General features: G+C 44.4%; 1 protein-coding gene across 2 annotated transcripts in view; it reads left to right on the forward strand.

Moving 5' to 3' along the window:
- Positions 1-19,413, forward strand: part of PHKA2 (phosphorylase kinase regulatory subunit alpha 2) — a 47,929-nt gene extending 28,516 nt beyond the window's left edge. The window contains exons 22-32 of one of the 2 annotated variants that reach the window (XM_054838273.1): positions 1,571-1,727; positions 3,194-3,273; positions 3,500-3,578; positions 3,704-3,833; positions 5,530-5,631; positions 6,234-6,352; positions 8,870-8,917; positions 10,849-11,016; positions 12,570-12,623; positions 13,968-14,168; positions 14,676-19,413. In XM_054838273.1, coding sequence (XP_054694248.1) covers positions 1,571-1,727; positions 3,194-3,273; positions 3,500-3,578; positions 3,704-3,833; positions 5,530-5,631; positions 6,234-6,352; positions 8,870-8,917; positions 10,849-11,016; positions 12,570-12,623; positions 13,968-14,168; positions 14,676-14,849 — 1,312 coding nt within the window. In that variant the 3' untranslated portion in view covers positions 14,850-19,413. The remainder of the gene's footprint in view (positions 1-1,570; positions 1,728-3,193; positions 3,274-3,499; positions 3,579-3,703; positions 3,834-5,529; positions 5,632-6,233; positions 6,353-8,869; positions 8,918-10,848; positions 11,017-12,569; positions 12,624-13,967; positions 14,169-14,675) is intronic. The other variant, XM_054838282.1, reaches the window with a different exon arrangement.
- The last annotated feature ends 334 nt before the right edge of the window (positions 19,414-19,747 follow it).

Raw genomic sequence — 19,747 nt, forward strand, 5'->3', positions numbered from 1 at the left:
TCCCCCTCGTGAGGAAGCTGTAGGCCGCGATGAGGCCTCCCCTCAGTCTCCTCTTCTCTAGGCTGAACAAATCAAGGGACTTCAGCCTCTCTTCATATGTCTTCCCCTCCAGACCCTTCACCATCTTTGTTGCCCTTGTGCAAAAGCTTTCCACTGTTCAGGGTTGTGTTTTGAGGGGAGAGGTTAAAATATTTTGTGCTTTAACGGGGATATTTTCAATTTGTTTAATTACATAAATAAATTGCTTGTGCAAATATCAGAGTTGATTGGAACACAATTGTGAATGCATACAGGCTTGAAGGCTCACAGGTGAAATGTACAGATCCTTCCATGAATGACAACGCATCTTGCTATATTTGTAGCACTCTGTTAAGTTCACAAAGATTTGGTGTGATTTTTATACACAAGAAGGGAAGTGGAGGGAAACTTTGTCTTGTTGTTTTGTAACTAAACACAAAATGCAGTTTTAATGAGCAGTCACTATTTTTTCCTGTCATCCCTCTGCATGCTTATGTGCATCCCTGGCTAAAACTCAGTGCTCTTCAACGCATTCTTGGAAATGGTCTAACCTGAGCTGTTGGGGTTAGTAAACAGCTGCTTATTAAATAGGTTTGATGGGACCAAACACAAATACAAACCAATGAAATCATCTTCTGGAGTGCGTTTATTGGGCTTTTTTCCTATGCAGGAGAACACTGCTGGAACCTGGCAGAAAGTTAGCTTTGGGTGCGAAGACAAGCATGTGTTAATCACAGATGGTCTTCCTTACTGCTACAAAGATTGTATTTTTGTTTATTTTAGTCTTTCTCCAGTGAGGACCTCTTCTTTGATCTTGTTTTCCCAAGCGAAGTGTTTAACAGCCTCTCTTAAAGAGCAAAGGAAAACCTGAAAAAATACCATTTTGCTGTTTAACTACATTTAACACCATTAATTTCCTCTTCTGGACTTACTTCACTATGTTGGACAGGCAGGTGGACTTCTGGTGGACTCTGTCCCACAAACAGGTGTTGAAAGGTCATTCTGTGACATTTCAAAACATTGTCAACAAGAAGCTGTAATGCAGTGAGTTTCAAAACCAGGAAAGGAACAGAAATCTCCCTTGCTTTTTCAGTAGTGGCATAAGCAGTGTGGAAGCTTAGTTAATAGCTAAGAAAGAGGCAGGGCAAAAACTTGTAGAGCCCCTGCTGAGGCGTACGAAAAATGGGTGCAGACTTCAGCAGTATGGAAGACGTTGCTGAATTCTGCTCTGAAAAAGCACCGTGTGGAGTGTTCCTCCAGCAAACTGTCTGCATACGTGCTCAATTTAAAGCCTAGTGGGAAATCCTTGGGTGGTTGCTTTGAAGTCACAGGCTCATGGCTGAGTGCTCAAGGTAATGTGAAAGTTCCTGGTATCAGGAGGTTTTGTCTACATATAACCGATCTCTGGTGAAGGACTACGTGTCCTTTGTACTTTTTAAGTCTGCCACCAAAATGCGCAGTTTGATCCAAATCAGGCTGCTCGTTGTGTGATAAGGTCAAGCAGTATAGTGTTTTATCTGATGAAAATTACTTTCTGTCTCTTTTCTGGCAGAGGCGCTGACTGGGACACAGAGCTGGATGGACAGTACGGCGTCACCGTTCATTGCCTACTCAATGAGCTCTACAGAAAGGCAGGCCTCAATCAAGAGTGGGGCTTGATCCGTTATATTTCCGGTATACTCAAAAAGAGAGTGGAAGTCCTGGCTGAGGTATGAAATATAAATAGTGCTCGTTCAGTTTCTTACCTGGAAACAAGAGATAAAACTACCAGTTTGCCAATGGGGCTTGTGCTTGCCACCTTCTTGTCTTACTTCACGTGTCAACATCGGTTGCTTTTCTGATCTAAAAATCTTACTATGACTTCTTTACCTTTCTTCTCTACTGTGAACTGTGCTAATGTTGGCATGGACTGAGAATGTCACACTGTAAATGATTGTGAAGGCTTCATTTCATCTCTGTTAATCAGAGAAGCTTAATTACGTTCTTTCAAAGCTGTAGTTGTCATTGCTAATTGTCTATTGCTATTCTGATAGCATGAACGCTTTTGGAGCACCAGGATGTCACAGTGCTAGAAATGATGCTAAAACATGACCCGATGATACCTGTCCCATTGGACAGACAGTCTGTATGTGGATGTACCAAGGTATTAAAATATCTGCGACTATTTAATGGTAACAAGAAGGATCCACTGTAAGGGTACAGATTTGATTTCGAACATTACAAAAATGTTTCCTCTCAAATACTCTAAAGCATTCGTTTAATTTCCTACTTATACCTGCATATTTCTGTAGAGCTCTTTCTCTAATTCCTAGCCGTTTTCAAACCTTGGACTGTCAATCTAGGATGCCCTGTTTTAGTGACAGTCATATCTGCAGGGAGCAATTGTGATACTTGCCCTGCATGGTATTTCATTAAACCCAACCTTTTCCATCCTCAATATATGATGGACAGGTAGTACAGACACGCTCACAGAAAGCTGTGTATGTTAAATTGCAAAGGTACTGACAAAGAATCGGGGAGGAAGAGAGTGGAGATGATCTGGTTTGTTCCACGTGAAGGAAGGGAAAATAGACCCTTAAAAATCAGAGGAACATTGCTCTGTGAGGTCTTTGATTCAGGATACTAAAACAGGTAAACTGAACACCCACTTTTGAAGGAGGTCAGTATAAAAGATTAAACCACTAGAAGAAGAACCAATTTCAGAATGTATCGGGGTGGCTAATTCAGGTATGTGATGTAATGTGTTCTGTGTTTGTCTTTTTTTTTAAAAGACATATATTTATTCAAGATATATTTTTAAGACATATATTAGTACACCAAGTTTTTCTTTGATTCAAAATGGTTTTTGTCTTAAATAAAGAACAAACGTTTATTTTATAATAAAAGATAAAGTCCTTTATTGATCTGCCAGCCTCACTGGAGTCCCTACTCATTATGTTGCTGATTTCACAGAGTGGGAAGCAGGCTTCCAGCGTGGGCAGACTCTCATAGCCCTTTTGACCTCAGGGGATCTTTGGCAACTAGTTAACAGCATTCTGCTGAATCTGCATCTGGTAATTAATAGAAATGCACTTAAAAAATTGCTAAAGAAATGTTTCGTTTTCAGGAATTAAAAGCAGTATCACTTCCATGTGATTCAGAGAAAGGTCTCTTGCTTTCTGTTATGTTATGATAGGCATGCACAGACCTTCTCTCACACCACAAGCAACTTACTGTGGGCCTGCCACCAGAACCCCGTGAGAAAATCATTACCGCGTAAGTTGGAGCCTGCCCTTCAGCTTCCTGCTGGTACCGTTCTGCTGCTATCTTCTTGTTTTAAAACTTACTCCTCACCTTCAGAAGGAATTGGAGCCACCTAGGCAGAATTGTAGGCACCTTTGCGGTGCAGAGATGTTTTCTGGGTGACTTGCTTGCAGTGCATGTTCAGGACGTTAAAAGCAGGTGCCTGAGTCACTACTAACTGTAGTTTGCCTTCTTGCAGCCCACTGCCACCTGAGGAGCTCACAGATCTTATTTATGAAGCCAGCGGCCAAGACATCAGTATTGCAGTTCTGACACAGGTATACAGCATGTGTAAAAAGGGTTCTTCCAGCGGTGCCCATTGGGGCGCCAGTGTTTGCTCTGTGAGTGGAGGAGCCAGCATGACCCACGCTGAATGGGTGCCCTCATGGATTTGTCCTTACAGGAGATAATTATGTACTTGGCAATGTACGTCCGGTCACAGCCTAGTCTTTTTGTGGAGATGCTCAGGCTCCGCATTGGTCTGATAATTCAAGTGATGGCCACTGAGCTGGCTCGGAGTCTGAAGTGCTCAGGTAAGAGCAATTTTATCATAAGGGTACTTATGGCATTATTTCTGCTTCACCTAGTGGCTGATTTTTCATTTATGTGTGTTAAATCCTTTTATTAACTTCTTCATTCAGCATATGCAGTTACAGACTTTGAAAATAATGTCTCTCTTTGACTTAATGAAAGATTTCTGCCCCCTCCATCCCCCAGTTATTTGAACTGAAGTGGAGATGAAATACTTAAGTCCCCTGACTTTCAGTAAGTGTTTGAGGTCCAGGTCATCAAATTGCACATGGGTGCGTATTTAGGGACTAAGTGCCACTAATGTCAATGAGAACTAGGACCCTAGGTATCTTCTGAATATTCGAGTCTTAATTCATAGTTCTAGTAGTTTTAATTCAAAGTAATTTCTGATCTTCTTCCTTTTACGTGTTAGCCTTCCCCCCTTAGTTGAAAGTGCTCCCCTTAGTGCTTAGTTGAAAAATATTTGCTGTTTAGATTTCAGCAAGTGATGTTATTTTGCCAGGAGGTCAGCAAAAAAAAAATTCTTACAGGCCCCCAAGATGTTGCATATGCCCTATGAGAACCCAAGAATTGAGTAACAAACAAGCGGTGCAAGGCAAAAATACTTTAAAAATCATTTTGGAAGTGAAAAGTGAAACTAGAGAGAAATTATGACTGAAGAGAGATCTGAAAAATCACTGAAGAATTTTCCCTATTGAAAGGAGTCGGAAGTCTAAGAAGGAGAAGTCATGAAAAATAATCAAGTTAATGTGATAAATCTATAGTCAAATGCTGACACTTAGGAGCATGATCTGGGCCATATTTTTGTGGCTCAGCTCTTGTTACCATTTCTAATGTACACCTTAAAAGGGGTAACTTTGTGGAAGCATATTTTCTGGTCTCCCTGGTTTTCTCCCTCGTGAAGTGGGGGACCCTGGTAGCTGGTTAGTTGGAGCCCACTTTGGATGCTGCTGCTCTCTAATTTGAGTGGCTGCCACTCAGGGGTAGCAGGTTTCTCCCTTTGGAGAAGTCGACAAAAGGGGCCAAGTAATTCTCTGGGATAATTCTGTTTCTGTATGAAACCTGTAGCTGAATTGTGGAAGCTGCTTTTGTTCACAGTGCAAAGCTTCTCTTTTCTGGGGTCCCCTCTGTTTTTCCGTACCCTTACATGCCAGCTGCTTTATACACTGCCCCCAGCTTCATTGCTTTTCCATGTTCTCCTATGGGAGATTTGTCTGTGCACACACGGGTGCTCACGTGTATGTATGGGCTTTTTCTGTCTCTCACTTAGAAGCGTGATCCTTTAATCAAATAAAACACAAGCCTTCCACATGCATGCATTTCTTTATTGAATAATTCTGGCTCTGTAATTTAGATCTACATGTCATCTGCTGTTGGGGGATGGCTGTCATGCCTTTCCAAGTGATCTTGCTCTACAAAGGAGCATACTTTCTCATCATCAGCTTCAGTGAGATTTCACCCAAGCTGCAGCGTAATATTCACTAATGCAAATAGTGTTATTTCTGTGCAGTGTTTGTTGTTTAGTCCTGAAATGTATTTTCTTTGAAATGCGACTCTATGTATTAATTTTTTTAAAGGAAGCATTAGCCACAAAGATAAACATGACTGAACTTCATTCAATCAGCAGCTTACTTAGGAAAACAAGCTATAAAGCCACCTATAGTGAGGTTTGTCTTTTTTTTTTTTTTTTTAAACTAGGTGAAGAAGCTTCAGAGAGCTTGATGAATTTAAGCCCCTTTGATATGAAAAATCTCCTACACCATATTCTCAGTGGAAAAGAGTTTGGAGTGGAAAGAAGCTGTAAGTTGTCCACTGGGATATTTGTATATGTTAAGTGAGAACTACAAATATAAAGTTAGATTGTCTTATAAGTAGGAATCTACTCTCTCAGTGTGTAAAATAGAGGTACAGGTAATGGGTGGCCGGTACCTGTGTATGTCTGCTGTGGAATGAAGAAAACAAATATAATGGAACCTGTCTTGCACTGAAATAAGATTGTATCAAGTCTTCAGTGATATGAAGGCAAACCTTTAAAATGAAGCAACTTTGTGACCAGAATGAAAACCATAATAAAAAGCTCATATTCAAGGAACATGTCTGTGATGACCAGATTCCCAACTGGCTGTCAGCTGTCTCCTGGCTTCATTCTTAGGCCCTCACAGACTCATTGCAAATCTGACATCTGTGTTTGCTCAGTGTCTTGGAAAATAAGGCCTGATATCCAAGTATGGATCTAGGCCCCGACTTGATGCAATCAGGTTTGAACTATTGATGTGATTTGAAAGGACGTTGTTACGAAGACCGTTGTACGCTTCTGAACGGATATGCGTTTAACTTCTAGATACAATTTCATCTGTTTTTCTACCCCTAGAATTTTAAAAATGTCCATTTGCTTCTTTTAGTGCGACCTGTAGATTCCTCTTCATCTAGCCCTGCAATTTCTATTCATGAAATGGGGCACTCTGGAGCAACCAAAACAGAAAGAAGTGGTATTACTAAATTGAAGAGTGAGATGAAGCAGGTGAGGGTTTTCTGTCAGTGCTCATCAGAAAACGCAGCTGTTTGGGAACTGTGTTATGTTAGGTTTTATTCTTGGTAAATGACAGAAGTTTCTAAAGATCCTTTGATTTAAAGCTGATCACTAAATGGAAGGCAGTAAGGGGATGTTTCCTCTAAAAATGTGCTTCTTTTTTGTTCTTATTTCACATGCTGAATATAGAACTTGAACAAACTCTAATGCATTCATGGCATCAACTTTAAAACAGTTCTTTAATCATCTTTAGCTAAGGAAAGTTCAGATGTACAAAGCGAAGCTTTCGTCCAAACTGTTTATTTTTATACTCTGCACAAGTTGCTAATGTGCTCCACACACCTTTTGGAAAAGATACACTCGGAAAAGAAATCTTGGTTTGTTTTCTTCCTGTTTTGTTTCTTAAGAATGGAGGATGATGACTGCTAGAATATGGATATATATTTAAGTTCAGTACTTTAAAGTACACAGCAACTGAGCATATTGAGAAATATCATAGAAAATACCTCCAAAGTATTCTGAATTAATGTGACTGATGGTTTTGCTATGAGTGTTTTTGATTTCTCTCTTTTTATGTTTCTATTGGTAATTTTCTTTTGCTCTAGATAAATAGGAAGGTAGTGAACAATTAGAATGCATTTATCAGAATGAATAGCTTCGTATTGTTCAGCCTGGAGAAGAGAAAGCTCCAGGGTGACTTTCTTGTGGTCTTTCAGTTTACAAAGGGGGCTTATAACAAAGAGGGCTTTTAAGAAAGATAGGGAGAGACTTTTTGCCAAGGCCTGTTATGACAGGACAAGGGGCAATGGAGGGTAGGTTTGGATTGGACATAAGAAATTTTTTATGCTGAGGGTGGTGAGGCACTACAACAGGTTGCCCTGAAATGATGCGGATGTCCCATCATTGAAAGTGTGCAAGGTCAGGCTGGACTGGACTTCGAGCAACCTTATCAAGTGAAAGATGTCCCTGCCCATGGCAGGGGAGGTTGGACTAGATGATCTGTAAAGGTCCCTTCCAACACAAACCATGCTGTGATTCTATATTAGAAACACATTTTAAGAAGATGCTTTCTTCTCAGAGCTTATCAAGCCTGATTAATTTAATCTGAGGCCATTTCTCTAAGTTTCTGAGGAAGTATGTGATGTTTTCCTTTGATGGTATGAAACAGATTTGCTCAATAAGCCTTTAGAAAGAAGTGGCATTTCTGCATGATCTTCACATGGAGCATTTGACGGTGACAGTAAAGATCAGTTAATGATCCTTCACGGGACATGTTAAGGCTGGGAAGCGAAGGAGCCTGTGAAACGTGTGGTGTCTGTCTCACGAGACCTGGTCGCCGTGTTTGAGCCATGCCTGAGCGTGGTCGTGGCCAAGGCTCGTGGGTCAGCCGTGGCTGTGAAGGTGCTGCTAGCTGCTTTTGTAGGGGTTCAGTCTGAGCAGGGCTCACAGTCATACAGTGGCTGTCTGACTTCAAGGCCTTTCCAGGATGGAAGAGGGACAAGGCACTAGGTGGCAGCAGAATTTTGTTTTAAATACAGAGGTAGGCCTGAGCTGAAACACTTGGAGGTTTGTTGACGTTGGAAAGACGTTTCCTGCGTTGCTTTTGCATTAGATGGAAACCTGGTATCTGGCACAGAGGAGGAGTTGGCTGTTTATATTTTTGTTCCCCCCACCTTTCCAGTCATGCTGCTTCCTGCAATGTCTCACTGTATTCTCTGAATAATTCACTAGATGCTAATTTAATGTCGTTTTGGCAGCGGGGGGGAATCAACTTTGTGTTACAAGGAACATTTCAAGTACTTGTACTAATGTCTCTTTGCACCAGACCTCAGGTGTTGAGAGACTGCAGCTCTCTTGTTTGTGGCTGTTGTTGTTTCCTGAGTCTGAACACCAAGCCTTTGCCTGGGTCTGGACCGTTAACACTTAATTTGGAGGCATGGCTTGGGGTGGACACTTACAGAAAAGTGCTGCAAGCCTGCGGTGCTGCATCCACATTGCAGTAAAAATGTTGCCTTGCAGCTGTTTGTTTAGCACTGCCCACCCAGTTGGCAGCCTGCAGACTTTCTGCAGCAAAATGACCTTCTCGTGCAAAGAGAAGCTGCTGACATTGCAGTGAATGGGGAATGGAAGCGGGGAGCTTGGGGTTTTTTTCCCAGTCCTGAGTCACAGGGAAACTTTTGCATGCGTCTTAAACTGTGGAGGTTTGTGTTGGCCATGCGTGGAGCTCAGTGGATGGTGTGGGCTGGTTGTGGCTGTACCACAGCCAAGCAAGGCTCCTGGCATGGCAGGGTTCTGCCTCGTGGTGACCCTGGGAATCGGCAGCAGCTGCCCCGAAGTCAGCTGAAGTGCAGCACTGCAAGAGGCCAGGGGCTGTCGCACTTTTCCCCCGAGTACCTGAGCTTATTCCATGTTTCTTGTCTATGCACGGATGGGTTACTTAACCTTGTTTGCATCCTGTTCTGTCATGTCTGTCTGTCTGATGTATTGGTGTTTGTTTTTGTTTTGTAGTTCTTTCATGAGGGCCACTCCATGTCCAGCAGCATGTTCACTTCCACGGTAAAACACTGTCTGCAGCTCTGCACCTGCTCTTCACCTTGTGTTGTGTGTGCAAGGGTCTTAGCTCTAGTCACCTTGTGTGCCTTCTCCTACATAAATCTTGTTTTCAAAACCTGCCTCTTTGTCTTGTTCATCTTCACTGGGAACCAATTCTCATTAGTAATCTTTTAATAGAAGTTGAGTCTCGCATTTAGATCCGTTTAGTTCTTCTGAAGCTTAAGAAGTTGTAGCAGATAAAGCACTATAGCAGATTTAGCTTCTTGATGGTAGATTATGTTATAGGTGTCGTCAGGATTTAAAAGTAATGTAATGTTGATAAATGCAGGCAGTCTCTGGATAGTAATGAACCCAGAATAGCTTTGGGTTGCTGAAGCATGGGTTTTATGGGCATGGGTATCTCCTCAGGCCGTCATCTCCTTTCAGGGCAGAGACCTGTAACTCTTCTTAAGCTCTCACTGTTAAGAAGGAAGATAACTGTTTAAATATTTTACCAACAGAAACCCCAACAATTTAAAGTAAATCTGAGGCTCCAAATCTGTCACAAAGAAACAGAAGGCTTGCAGCTACGCTTGCACTTTGAACTGGTGGTTGTGATTCATGGTTCTCTGCGTCTGCAGGCTTTCTGTCGATGTCACACCTCCCATGTGTCCTAAATACACAACTGCAGAGCACCAGTAGCCCTGTGGCCTGGCCTGACAACTGCCAGCTTGCTGTTGCCTCTCTCTTCCCACATACCAGTGCAGAAAGTCAGGCTTCAAGCGTTCAAGCATGTGTTTGATTCAAGTGCACAGAATTGTTCAGTGAGATCTTTGCTTGTCTGAACCACCTGAGTAGCCAGATGAATTATTGTAGGCAGATGGATTTCTCTACTTTGGCACCCACCCTCCTGCTGACCTCCTGCATCCCCAGCTCTGCTCAACAGGGTGGGGGAAGTTCTGTCTGTGTCAGTGTGCAGTGGAAAGGAATAGCGTGCATCGAGCCATCAAGGGAACACGACCTGTGCCTCACTGACACCAACAGGAGTGAACATGGACTTTGTTTGCTTTTACTGGTCTTTTTGCACAGCTTGGCTGTGAAGAGTCAGTGACCCTATCCTTTGCAAACATACAGGTTTTGTTCTTATTTCCCACCTTCCCCAGTACTTGGCTCAGGCAGTTCCTTACTCAGAGACGATGGGATTTGAGATGGGGCTGTCAGTGAAGTCCTTTCCGGGCTGAAAGTAGTAGGTGTGCAAAAAGGAACGAGGAAACGAGCACAGTCTCTGGGAGTGCAAAGAGCAGGAAGACTACATGTGTGGAAATGGGAACAAGAATTTGGTGGTAGTGCCACAACTTTGAATTTTGTTTACAATGATTTGCTGCCTAATTTAGTCTCCAAGTCTTGTAGAGTAAAATCATAGAGCAATAGTGACAATAAAGGAAACATGACTGATACTTACAGAGAGGCAGGCATGATGACTACATGACCACATCAAGTCATTTTTTAATCTACTTACTTTAATGGAGCTTTTTGCATGGAGGACCTCTCTTGCTGGACTCATGGACCTTTTGGTTCTCTTACAACACTTAGACTGAAGTCCGAGTCAGACCTACCTGCAAATCCCACCATCTGGCACACCAGTGACACTGCCCTGGCAGCCAACTCATGCTTCTTAAAATAGTCATGCCTTGTGTTGAACCAAGCAGTGAAGTTTACTGTGTTAGGCCTTGTTGAACTGCTTCGCTGTTTTGTTGAGAAATGATTGAAGTACTGGAGAAGTGAAGCTTGTTGTGAAGGGGAGAGAAAGGTCCTGCTCTGTCATCTTGTATGACATCCTGGCCTCTATTTTTTTGCTGGTTCTGAGGTAGCATTGTAACAGAATGATGCAGTCACCAGGAGTAGCATTTGGGGTGGTAGAAAGCAGCTAACCAAGGCTTTAATGTTTCTTGCAGAAGGGCAGTACTCCATCATCTCCCACTAGTACTTCTCCTACTGGCTCCAGTGGAGACACGAGCTGGGGTGACCGAAAAGGGCAGTGGCTGCGCAGACGGAGGCTTGATGGTGCTATTAACAGAGTTCCTGTTGGCTTTTACGAGAAAGTGTGGAAAATCCTTCAGAAGGTAAGTTGATGGAAGTGGAGGGCAGGAAGCAAGCAAGCTGTACCGTAACTTGGGAGGTGGTGGTCCAGAGGCAGTGTGTTGCCAAGAGTTGATGTTGGTCTTCAGCTGGAAGACCAGTGGAACCCAGTGTCATTAGCAGGATGTGTCCCTTGAACATAGAAGGGCTCCATTAGCACGAGTTCACGTGTTTGTTTGTATTTTTCTCTGAAACCACTGGCACTGAATTTCAGCTGAACGGTTCTGTTCCGCCACTGTCTCCTTTGCATCGCCCATGGCGTAATGCAAGTTGTGATCAGTGCTGCTGAAAGACACCACAGTGTTGTGCTGTTTGTGCACACCAGTTCAGAAAGGCTGTGAGGAATGAAGTAGGAAACTGCACTGACTCTTCCAAAAGGTCTTGAGATCTCTTGCTGGCTCTTCTGAGCTGTATGGCATTCTTAGCGTTTTTCTGTTTGTTTTTAAGTGAAAAGTAAGTCCTTGCCAGCACCTTGGAGATCAGGGGTATGGAAATGTGTTGAAGCAGCTCTCCAGGAAGGAGGAGAGGGGAATTAGGAGTTTTTACTGAGTTCAAAGTGATTATGCACCATTTCCTGATGAAAGCCAGAATCCGGCACCTTGCAGTACTGAGCTGGTCATGCCCACACAGTTGGGAAAAATGTGCATCACCAGCTCAGGTTGATTTTGGTTGTCCTTCAAAAATCACTTATGCTGAAGCTGTTAGCATTGATGTCAGCCAAGATGAGTCATATATGACCTCGTGGCTATTTACTAATGGGATCTTTCAGTAGAGTGAGCATCACTTCTGTCCTGACCTCACGTAATAGCTGGGAGTGTTGGAATGGTTTTCTGGCTATTAAAATCAATTGCGCTTATTTAAGTTGTCTTCAATATTTCATTCTTAAACTCCCTTCGGACTACGCATAAAAGCTCTCTTCTTCGCAGTGTGTTTTTGTACCTCAGGTAGCCAGATGTGTCATTCCTTTGCCTGCTTTCTCACCAGTTAGATTTTGTCACTCTTTTCTGGTGTACCACTTGGTATTTCTGACACCATCTCTTCCCTGGTGTTGGTGGCCCGTGTCCAAGCACCACAACATGTTGACAATCCTGAGTTGTGGTGCCCTCGGTCTGAAACACTTAACTAAGTATTGTTTTAGCAAAAATTGAAAAATGAAGTTTCTCACTTTCATGGTCTGTTGTCATGCTTTTGCAGTGTCTTTTATTTCTACATCCTTTCCCACAGAATGTTCTCGTTGATTTGTTTTCTGCCTTTGTGTGCCTCTTGCTGTAGTGGCTCTCTAAGTACTTTCTTCCCCTTCTGTAACTGGACTGGCACACAGCACGCTCTCTACGTATCATGTCAGGCTATTTCTAACGTTTGCCAGTTTTATATAATAATTTCTTCAGCAAAGGTGAAATAATATTTTTAACAGGTTTTGTTGTTGTTTGGGTTTTTTTGTGGATTTTTGTGGAGATTATTAACTGAGGGTTATTGCATATTGGCTTACTTGCAAGAACTGTAATTTCTGTTCATTGTCAAAATGATGTTGTTTCAGTGCCATGGTCTGTCCATTGATGGGTACGTCCTTCCTTCTTCAACCACCAGAGAGGTACAGTAAAATGCCAACGATTTTCTAGCCCCATGACTGACTGTTTGGTTTGACAGCGTTAAGATGCAGTGGGGCTGCTGTTGCAGATCCTTAGTTTGAAGAAGGTTAGAAGATCTGGACCTTCCCTCCAGCACTTCTGCCAGCTTCCCCAGGGCTGTGTGGTTGAGTTCCTGCTGGGCAAGCCCAGAGCGGGGTCGTGGCAGGTTTTCCCCTTTGCCCAGCCTGCCCCCTGCACACCTTCACTGACCCCGTGGAACAGTGCTTGAAAGAGGGTGACTGATGGCACTCCTTCGGGCAGGGGGACGAGAAAGCGCAGCCTTGTTGGAATAAAGCAGACACATTGCTTGCCACTTCGGCTTTTTTAATACGCCACAATAGCAGCCGGTGTGTTTTGGCATCACGGTCTCAAAAGTAAATACCTATTAAGGATGATTGTCTCTAACCAAAGCTTTGACACTTTAAATCCATAACCTTTCCTTACATTATTTTTCCTTAGTTGGATTGCCACTCTGTCTTTAGGCGCTCTAATTCAAGTTTTGAATTCACATCTATAACACAAACTCTTGTGAACAGTAATCCATCAGCAGAAGAGAGGTGCTTGTGTGCCTGAGACTATTTTCCTGTCTCGTTCCCTCAGATTTGTCTCTGGCTTCCTTCTTTTCTGAGGAATGGTGGTAACAGCTAAAGAGAGAGGAGCTGGAATTTTCTGCCAAATTTAAACCTTTTTCTGCAGAATGGGGAGCTTCATTTATCCCTATTGTGTAGATAAACAGGCTTATCTTTTTAGCCTGTCAGACCTAGACAGTATCTAATTTTGCTGTTTAAAGGAATCAAACAAGATAAGCACAAACCTCCTAAAGCAGCAGCCTTTATGCCAGTGCAAATTAGGCTGCTCTGCAAACCATATAGCTATATCTCTGTGTGGAAAAGCATTCACTCTAAGCAGGTGGTTATTTTTAAAACTCAGCAGTGATTTTGGCTTTGCAACTAACCTGCAATGCCAGAAAGATACTTACAAGGCAGAGTGCCTGAGACCGCAGCAAGAGGAGCAAAGAGTTAATTTGCCAGCTAAGCATCAGCGGTCCTGTGTGTAACTAAAACGTGTGTGTGACGGGTTGCAGGGCTGGAGCAGTCTTGTGGAAGTTGCATAACTGTTTGCAGGAGCAGGGCCTAGCAACACAAAAAGCTTCTGTAAGTGCTAAAGCTGCACAAAACATTTTGTTTGCTTCAGTCAGACTACCCCCGTGTGCAGAGAGGAGCATATGTTTAAGTGCTTGCAGGATGTGGGGAACTAGTCTTTTGGAGTTGTCAGTTTCTCTTTCCGTTTCCCCTCAAACTTGCCAGATGACCCCGTGCGAAATCAAGTTTGCAGTGCACGTGGAGTCGGTGCTGAACCACGTACCCCAGCCTGAGTACAGGCAGCTCTTGGTGGAAGCTATTCTGGTTCTCACGTTCCTCTCTGACATTGAGGTGAACAGCATCGGGGGCATCATCCATGTGGATCGCATCGTGCACATGGCCAACGACCTGTTTCTGCAGGAGCTGGTGAGTTCAAAGGGCAGCAGTTCAAAGGGAAGCCTCTACATTTGAAAATTGTCCTCTGCTCCTTTTTTAATACGTGTGGTGGGCTTGATTTTTTTCCTTATGCTTTATCCCCACAAAGACAGACCAAATCACTTAACATCTTCTGGAAATATATTTGGAAGACTAATTTAAGAGTTGTGGGAGATTTAAAGGGAACAAAATTATGGTGGCTAACAAGCTCTGAAGTGGGTAGACTGAAGTGAAGTTTTGCTTCACTACAGCATTAGAATTACCAATATTTGAGTAATCCCGCCTGCCCTCCCCGCAAAGGGCAAAGTCTGTGAAGTTTTTACTTACACTGATCCAACTAAGTCATGTGGGTCCTATAACAATCCTGACAGAGGTTTTCATGAGGGAAAGGAAAATTGCTTTCAGTATTCGGCACAAATGTGAAATCATCATGTCGCCCTTTTTTTCCAGTAAATGAGCATGCATGCCTAACTTTCCCTACTCTTTGTGTCTTTTCAGAAAGCATTCGGAGCTACTGGTAGTATCTTGGAGAAGGACGTAGCCACAGGAATTTGCCACTTTTTTTATGACAGTGCTCCAAGCGGGGCCTATGGCACCATGACATACCTAACAAAAGCCATAATTATTTATTTACACGATTTCCTGCCTAGCACAGGCTGTGCGATGCAATAAGCGATGCCTCCTGTGGGAGGGAAGGCTCAGAAGCTCTTTCTCGCCATTTCCCTTTCATGAACCTCTCGTTTAGTTGCTGCATGTATGTGTGCCGTGCACTACCTCAGCGTATTAGGCTAGTCGTCATGCTACGTGCATGCCTGCCTGCGGGGGACAGGTAGGTGGAGTTTGGCCTGGTGTTAAGGGAGCGTGTGAGAAATAACAAATAATGAGGCTTATTCTGCCTGAAGTGCTTAAATGTAATTCATATTAAATTAGCCAGAATTATACAGTTCTGCCAAGGGGAAAAGAGATTACTCTGTGGAGATCAAAAGGCATAATAAAACGAGGGAGCTGTATCTTGGGCATAAAGTCTCCCAAATAAGGGAAGTGATGGAATTCATTAATTTTTCTCCTGCTGCGTGTAGATGTACAGCATTGTGAATCACTAATGCACAGTGTGAAACATTCAGGGAAATGTAAATTAGAGGAGTAGGAATAACTTGTAATAACCAGGTGATATTTCTAATACATGTTTATCCTGATTCTCATTTCGTTTGTATCCAGTCAGCGCAGGGCTAACACCAGTGGAGACAAATGTCTTACAATATCTGCTAATTTGAGAGGATAGCCTCTCTTGGGAAGCTGTATCTCTCTTTAATCTGAACCAAATAGCTCCCTTCCCTGCATCTCCAAGGCTTCGGAGGCAAAATCTCGAGACTCCAGCTTCTCCAAGGTGACAGTTTTATGCCTGTAATCCCTTCCTCTGAATGGAGCAAGATAAACTTCTTGCACTGAAGCGCCCTTTCCAGGTCTCCTGAGCCTTTCCTTTGCAAATAGCCTCAGAGTTAAGAATGGCATAATTGCCACCCTTCCAGCGCAGCGTGAGGTTATGCAAGGCTTTGATGTTTGTCTTTTTCATTTTTTTTTCCCTTTTCCCTTTTTTCTTTTTTCTTTTTTTTAATTTGAAGTTGCACTTGTCACATGTAGTTAGGGATGGGCTACCTGGAAGTCTCCCTTCAGCGGGCTCCTAGATTAATGCCTGCGCCTTGAATCTGTCCACTGGAAACCAGTTTCTGCAGCTGCTCCGAGCAGCTGCAAGGAGAATAGGTGTGTCCGTGGCCATTTAAACTGAAAACAGAGGTAGGCTGCCCCTGAAAGGGAAAACCCTGCTTTACCCCAGGCATCGGCTGCGGTTTTCCTTGTGCCGGTGCTGCTGGTTTTGCCACCAGCCAGCGCGCATCTGGCTCACGGCTTCAGGAAGTGGCTGTAGCTTTAGCCTCTCCCACCACCCTGGGCTCCCTCAGCTGCGCTGGGCTGTGCCGGCACTGCCGCCGTGCGAGCAGAGAGGATCAGAGCGGTTCTGTCTTGCCAGGTAGAGGGGAAAAGAGCAGATACGGCCTGTAAAAAGTAAGTATTTTCTGTGCTAATAAGCCTGTTAAGCATATCTCTGTGAGAGCCCGCTTCACTCTCTCAAAACATAACTGTGCCATTTTTACAGGATTTGAAAACTTTTTTTTTTATAACAATAGTACAGGATGCTTTTGAGAACAGGGTTTGTGGTTCCAGTTTTACACGGATAACCTGATGAAAGGAGGGAAGTAAAGCCCTGTCTCACTTGTCAGTCGCTGGCACCCATGGTCGTGGGGAGGCTGAGCTCTCGATGGCCGTGCCACCCCGCCGGCTGTCCCTCTACAGAGTCGCTGCTGCTGTAACAACGTCTGGACACTGGCTGAAGAGAGCGAAGGTGTGGGAGGCCTCAGGAGGCGATTTCATGTTTTTGCAGACACAAGGAGAGCTGGGCAGTCCAAGGGCCCAGGAGCTTCTCACGGGTTGCTTGGAGGGGCATGGACTGTGTTAACCGCCGTGACAACTGTGGGGCCTGCTGAGGGGCCAGTAGGAAGGTGTCATTCAGGTACAGCTAGCACTTGGATGTGGAAGTCATTTTACTGGCGTGGTGCCTCTTTTGTAGGGGTTTGCCTTTGCTGTAGGTTTCCGGGTTTGTGGGGTTTTTTTCATATTTATTGTGAGAGATCACTTGTTTTGCAGTAAAAGAAAATAAAATCTTTTGTCTAGTTGAAGCAGACAAATGTGACAGCGCGGAGCATGAGCAGACATGAGCCTGTGTGATGGTTTCTTGTTCTCTCCAGTATCATACGACAAGGCAGTAATAGCAGTTATTTTTGCTTTTCTTGTTGAATCCTAGATTGGGAGAAATGCAAGATGATTTTCTCTCAGACCCCTTTTTTAAAAAAGCAAACCAAAACAAATCCTATGGTGTGCTCTTGTTTTCAGAACCAAGAAGGGTGATGTAGTTTTACATGCAGCTCCACTGAAGTCTAAAGCAATGGAGCCTGAGGCAAAACATACCTGGACACCCCTTAACTCTTTAGTAGGAGTCTCAGTGATATCTTTCATTTGCAATTCATAGTATGACCTAGGTTATGGTATATTTATGATCATCATGATCAATTATCATATAGAGCGCAGATGCTTGGAAAGTATTTACATGGTAATTTGAAGAGTTTAGGTAGCTGGTGGTGAAGGATGGGATTCCGGAACACAGCACCAATGGAAGTGAAACTCCTATTACCTTCAGGTCAGGCACAGCTGCAACTCGCTGCTGTGTTACTTCTCTGCCCAAAGAACCATTCCAACTGGAGAGTCGCATTTTAGTGCAAACCTCATTAAGCAAATAAGGTTTTACACAGACCCCACCCCCGCTTTGCTGAGGATCCACCTGTGTGTGCATGTTAAGCTGTTACAAAGCAGAGCTTGCACTGGCGGTGCTCCCAGTTAAAATACGTGTCAATTTTGCAGTTTCTGCGGGGCTGAGCTAATTGGCAGAGGCTCGACTTGGCTGTCAGGCTTCCCAGGGGAGCCGGCAGAGAATTACACAGCCAGCTTGAAGTCCCTGGAAACTCATTTATGGAAAGAAGGCAAAGGTAAACAGGCACATCCTGTGCCTCAGAAATAAGGACATTAATGAGTTAAAATAGACCGACCCAAGACCTGGTCTTTCCAGTCTGAGGGGCACTGCTGCTGTAGGCATTTTGCAGCTGTGGGGACAGAAGCACCTGCACTGCTTTGGGGGGACAGCCAGGCGTGCCTGCTAACAGAAATGGGGCTGCTCAGGGGCACTGGCTGGAATAATTAGCTGTGTCCATACTGCATGCTGGCCCCAGCCCAGCTCCTCCAGGCCAGTGCCCTCCCTACTCGCTGCCTCACCACTGTTTCCTCCCTGTTGATGTGCGAAGGACACGAGTTTGTCAAACTAGACAGATCAAAAGTGGCATTAATCCCCCTCAGCAGCTGCTCCTACAAGTAGATGTCACAACTTAATGGTTGGGGTCCAAAATTCGTCTGGCTTCTGTCCTGCTAATTGTGGTCTGAGCCCTGCCTGTTTCTGGGAGGCGAAGGTGAGCTGCGCAGTCCCTAGCAGTCCTAAAAAGGGGTGGCCACTCTGCGGCAGGTGGTGGAACACGTGGGCTTGCTGCACTTCTGCGGGCACGGGGCGCTGTGGGATCATGTCACCCATCTCGCAGCAGCCGGAGGCTTGAGTGGAGCAGGAGCCTGGGTCAGTCCAGGTCCAACACTGGGCCCTTCCTGGTGTGGTCCATGGGTAGGAGCAGGGTTGTCCAGGAAGTGGGGGAGAGAGAGATGCCACCAGCGGTAACATCGGTACCTGCAGGGCAAAAGCTTGGGCACTCACGTGCAGACTGATTCAGTCCCTACTTACAGCTGTAATAGTAGCCACTGCATAAAATTGTGGGATAAAAAACAAACCGGTAATGGGGATGGGAGTTATGGAAGAAGAGCTTCAGCTCGTGCAGTTTGGATGTAAGTACAAGTAGCTGGGCTCTCTCCCACTCCCAGTTTCAGTCTGGAGTAGCTTTTATTCCTGGCATGAGATGTTTCACAGTTACTCCCCTTGCCACCCCCCCCCCTTCTGTCAGCAGTGGGGGGCTCCTGTGTGCTGCTAGCAGCTGGCAGGGGAGGCTTGCTGCTTTTTTGGCTCTATGACTCAGCTCCTCTCACACTTGAGTGCTGTGTCCCTGAAGGCTCCTCTTGCTGCCGGCTGAAGAGTGCTGCCTTGTGACCTCACCATGACATCCCCTCTCAGGAAGTGACCCCTGGGCGAGCATCCTTCAGCTTCACACTAGGGCAGCTTCAGGGGCTTCTGGTAAGAGGGGGAGATGGAAGCTGGAGGCTGTGGCCATGGTTCTGAGCACCTGTGTCTGGTTGTGCACCCGGCTTTGTCCATCTCCTGGTGGGGTGGGAGGTGGCAGAGGACGACTCCAGAGCTGCACTGTCCTGTTCCACCTTGTTGCTTCGCACCCACAGCCAGGAAACAGACGGAAGCAAGGTCCCACCACACACCCTGGTTTTTGTCCCCCTGAGGTGGAGCCTTTTGTCACGCCGCTGGAATAAGGTGGGACTGATCCTCACAGTCCATAGATCAGAATAAATGCATGCTAAACCCAGACATTCTCTATGACTAATGCCATGACAATTTTACTGTAAATTTTGTTTGCACTATTAAAGATTTTTTTCTCCCCCCCCCCCCCCCCCCCGGCAATAGAAATAAGCGTGTGTGTGTGCGTGTTTATTCATAAATCTGTCAAGTTACAAAATACATCTGAAAAAGTATTTTGTATTTAATTATAGAGAATAAGATTTAAGAAAGCCTGCAGTACCTTAAGCTCGGGCTGCTGTTCCATTCTGTGACGATAAACTGGGAAGGATGCTGCTTTTTGTACTTTCAACACTGTTGCTAAATAAAAGCAAGCTATTTTACTTAGCTTTTCTCTTGCTATAAAAATTTAAAGACAGGCCAGGCTGGAACCTTTTCCTGCCCCCAGAGTGCTTTGTGCACATTGTATTTACGAAAGCTGAATTAGGTAATAGCATTTTCCAAA

The sequence above is a fragment of the Grus americana genome, chromosome 1, assembly GCF_028858705.1.
Source record: "Grus americana isolate bGruAme1 chromosome 1, bGruAme1.mat, whole genome shotgun sequence".
Taxonomy (NCBI): domain Eukaryota; kingdom Metazoa; phylum Chordata; class Aves; order Gruiformes; family Gruidae; genus Grus; species Grus americana.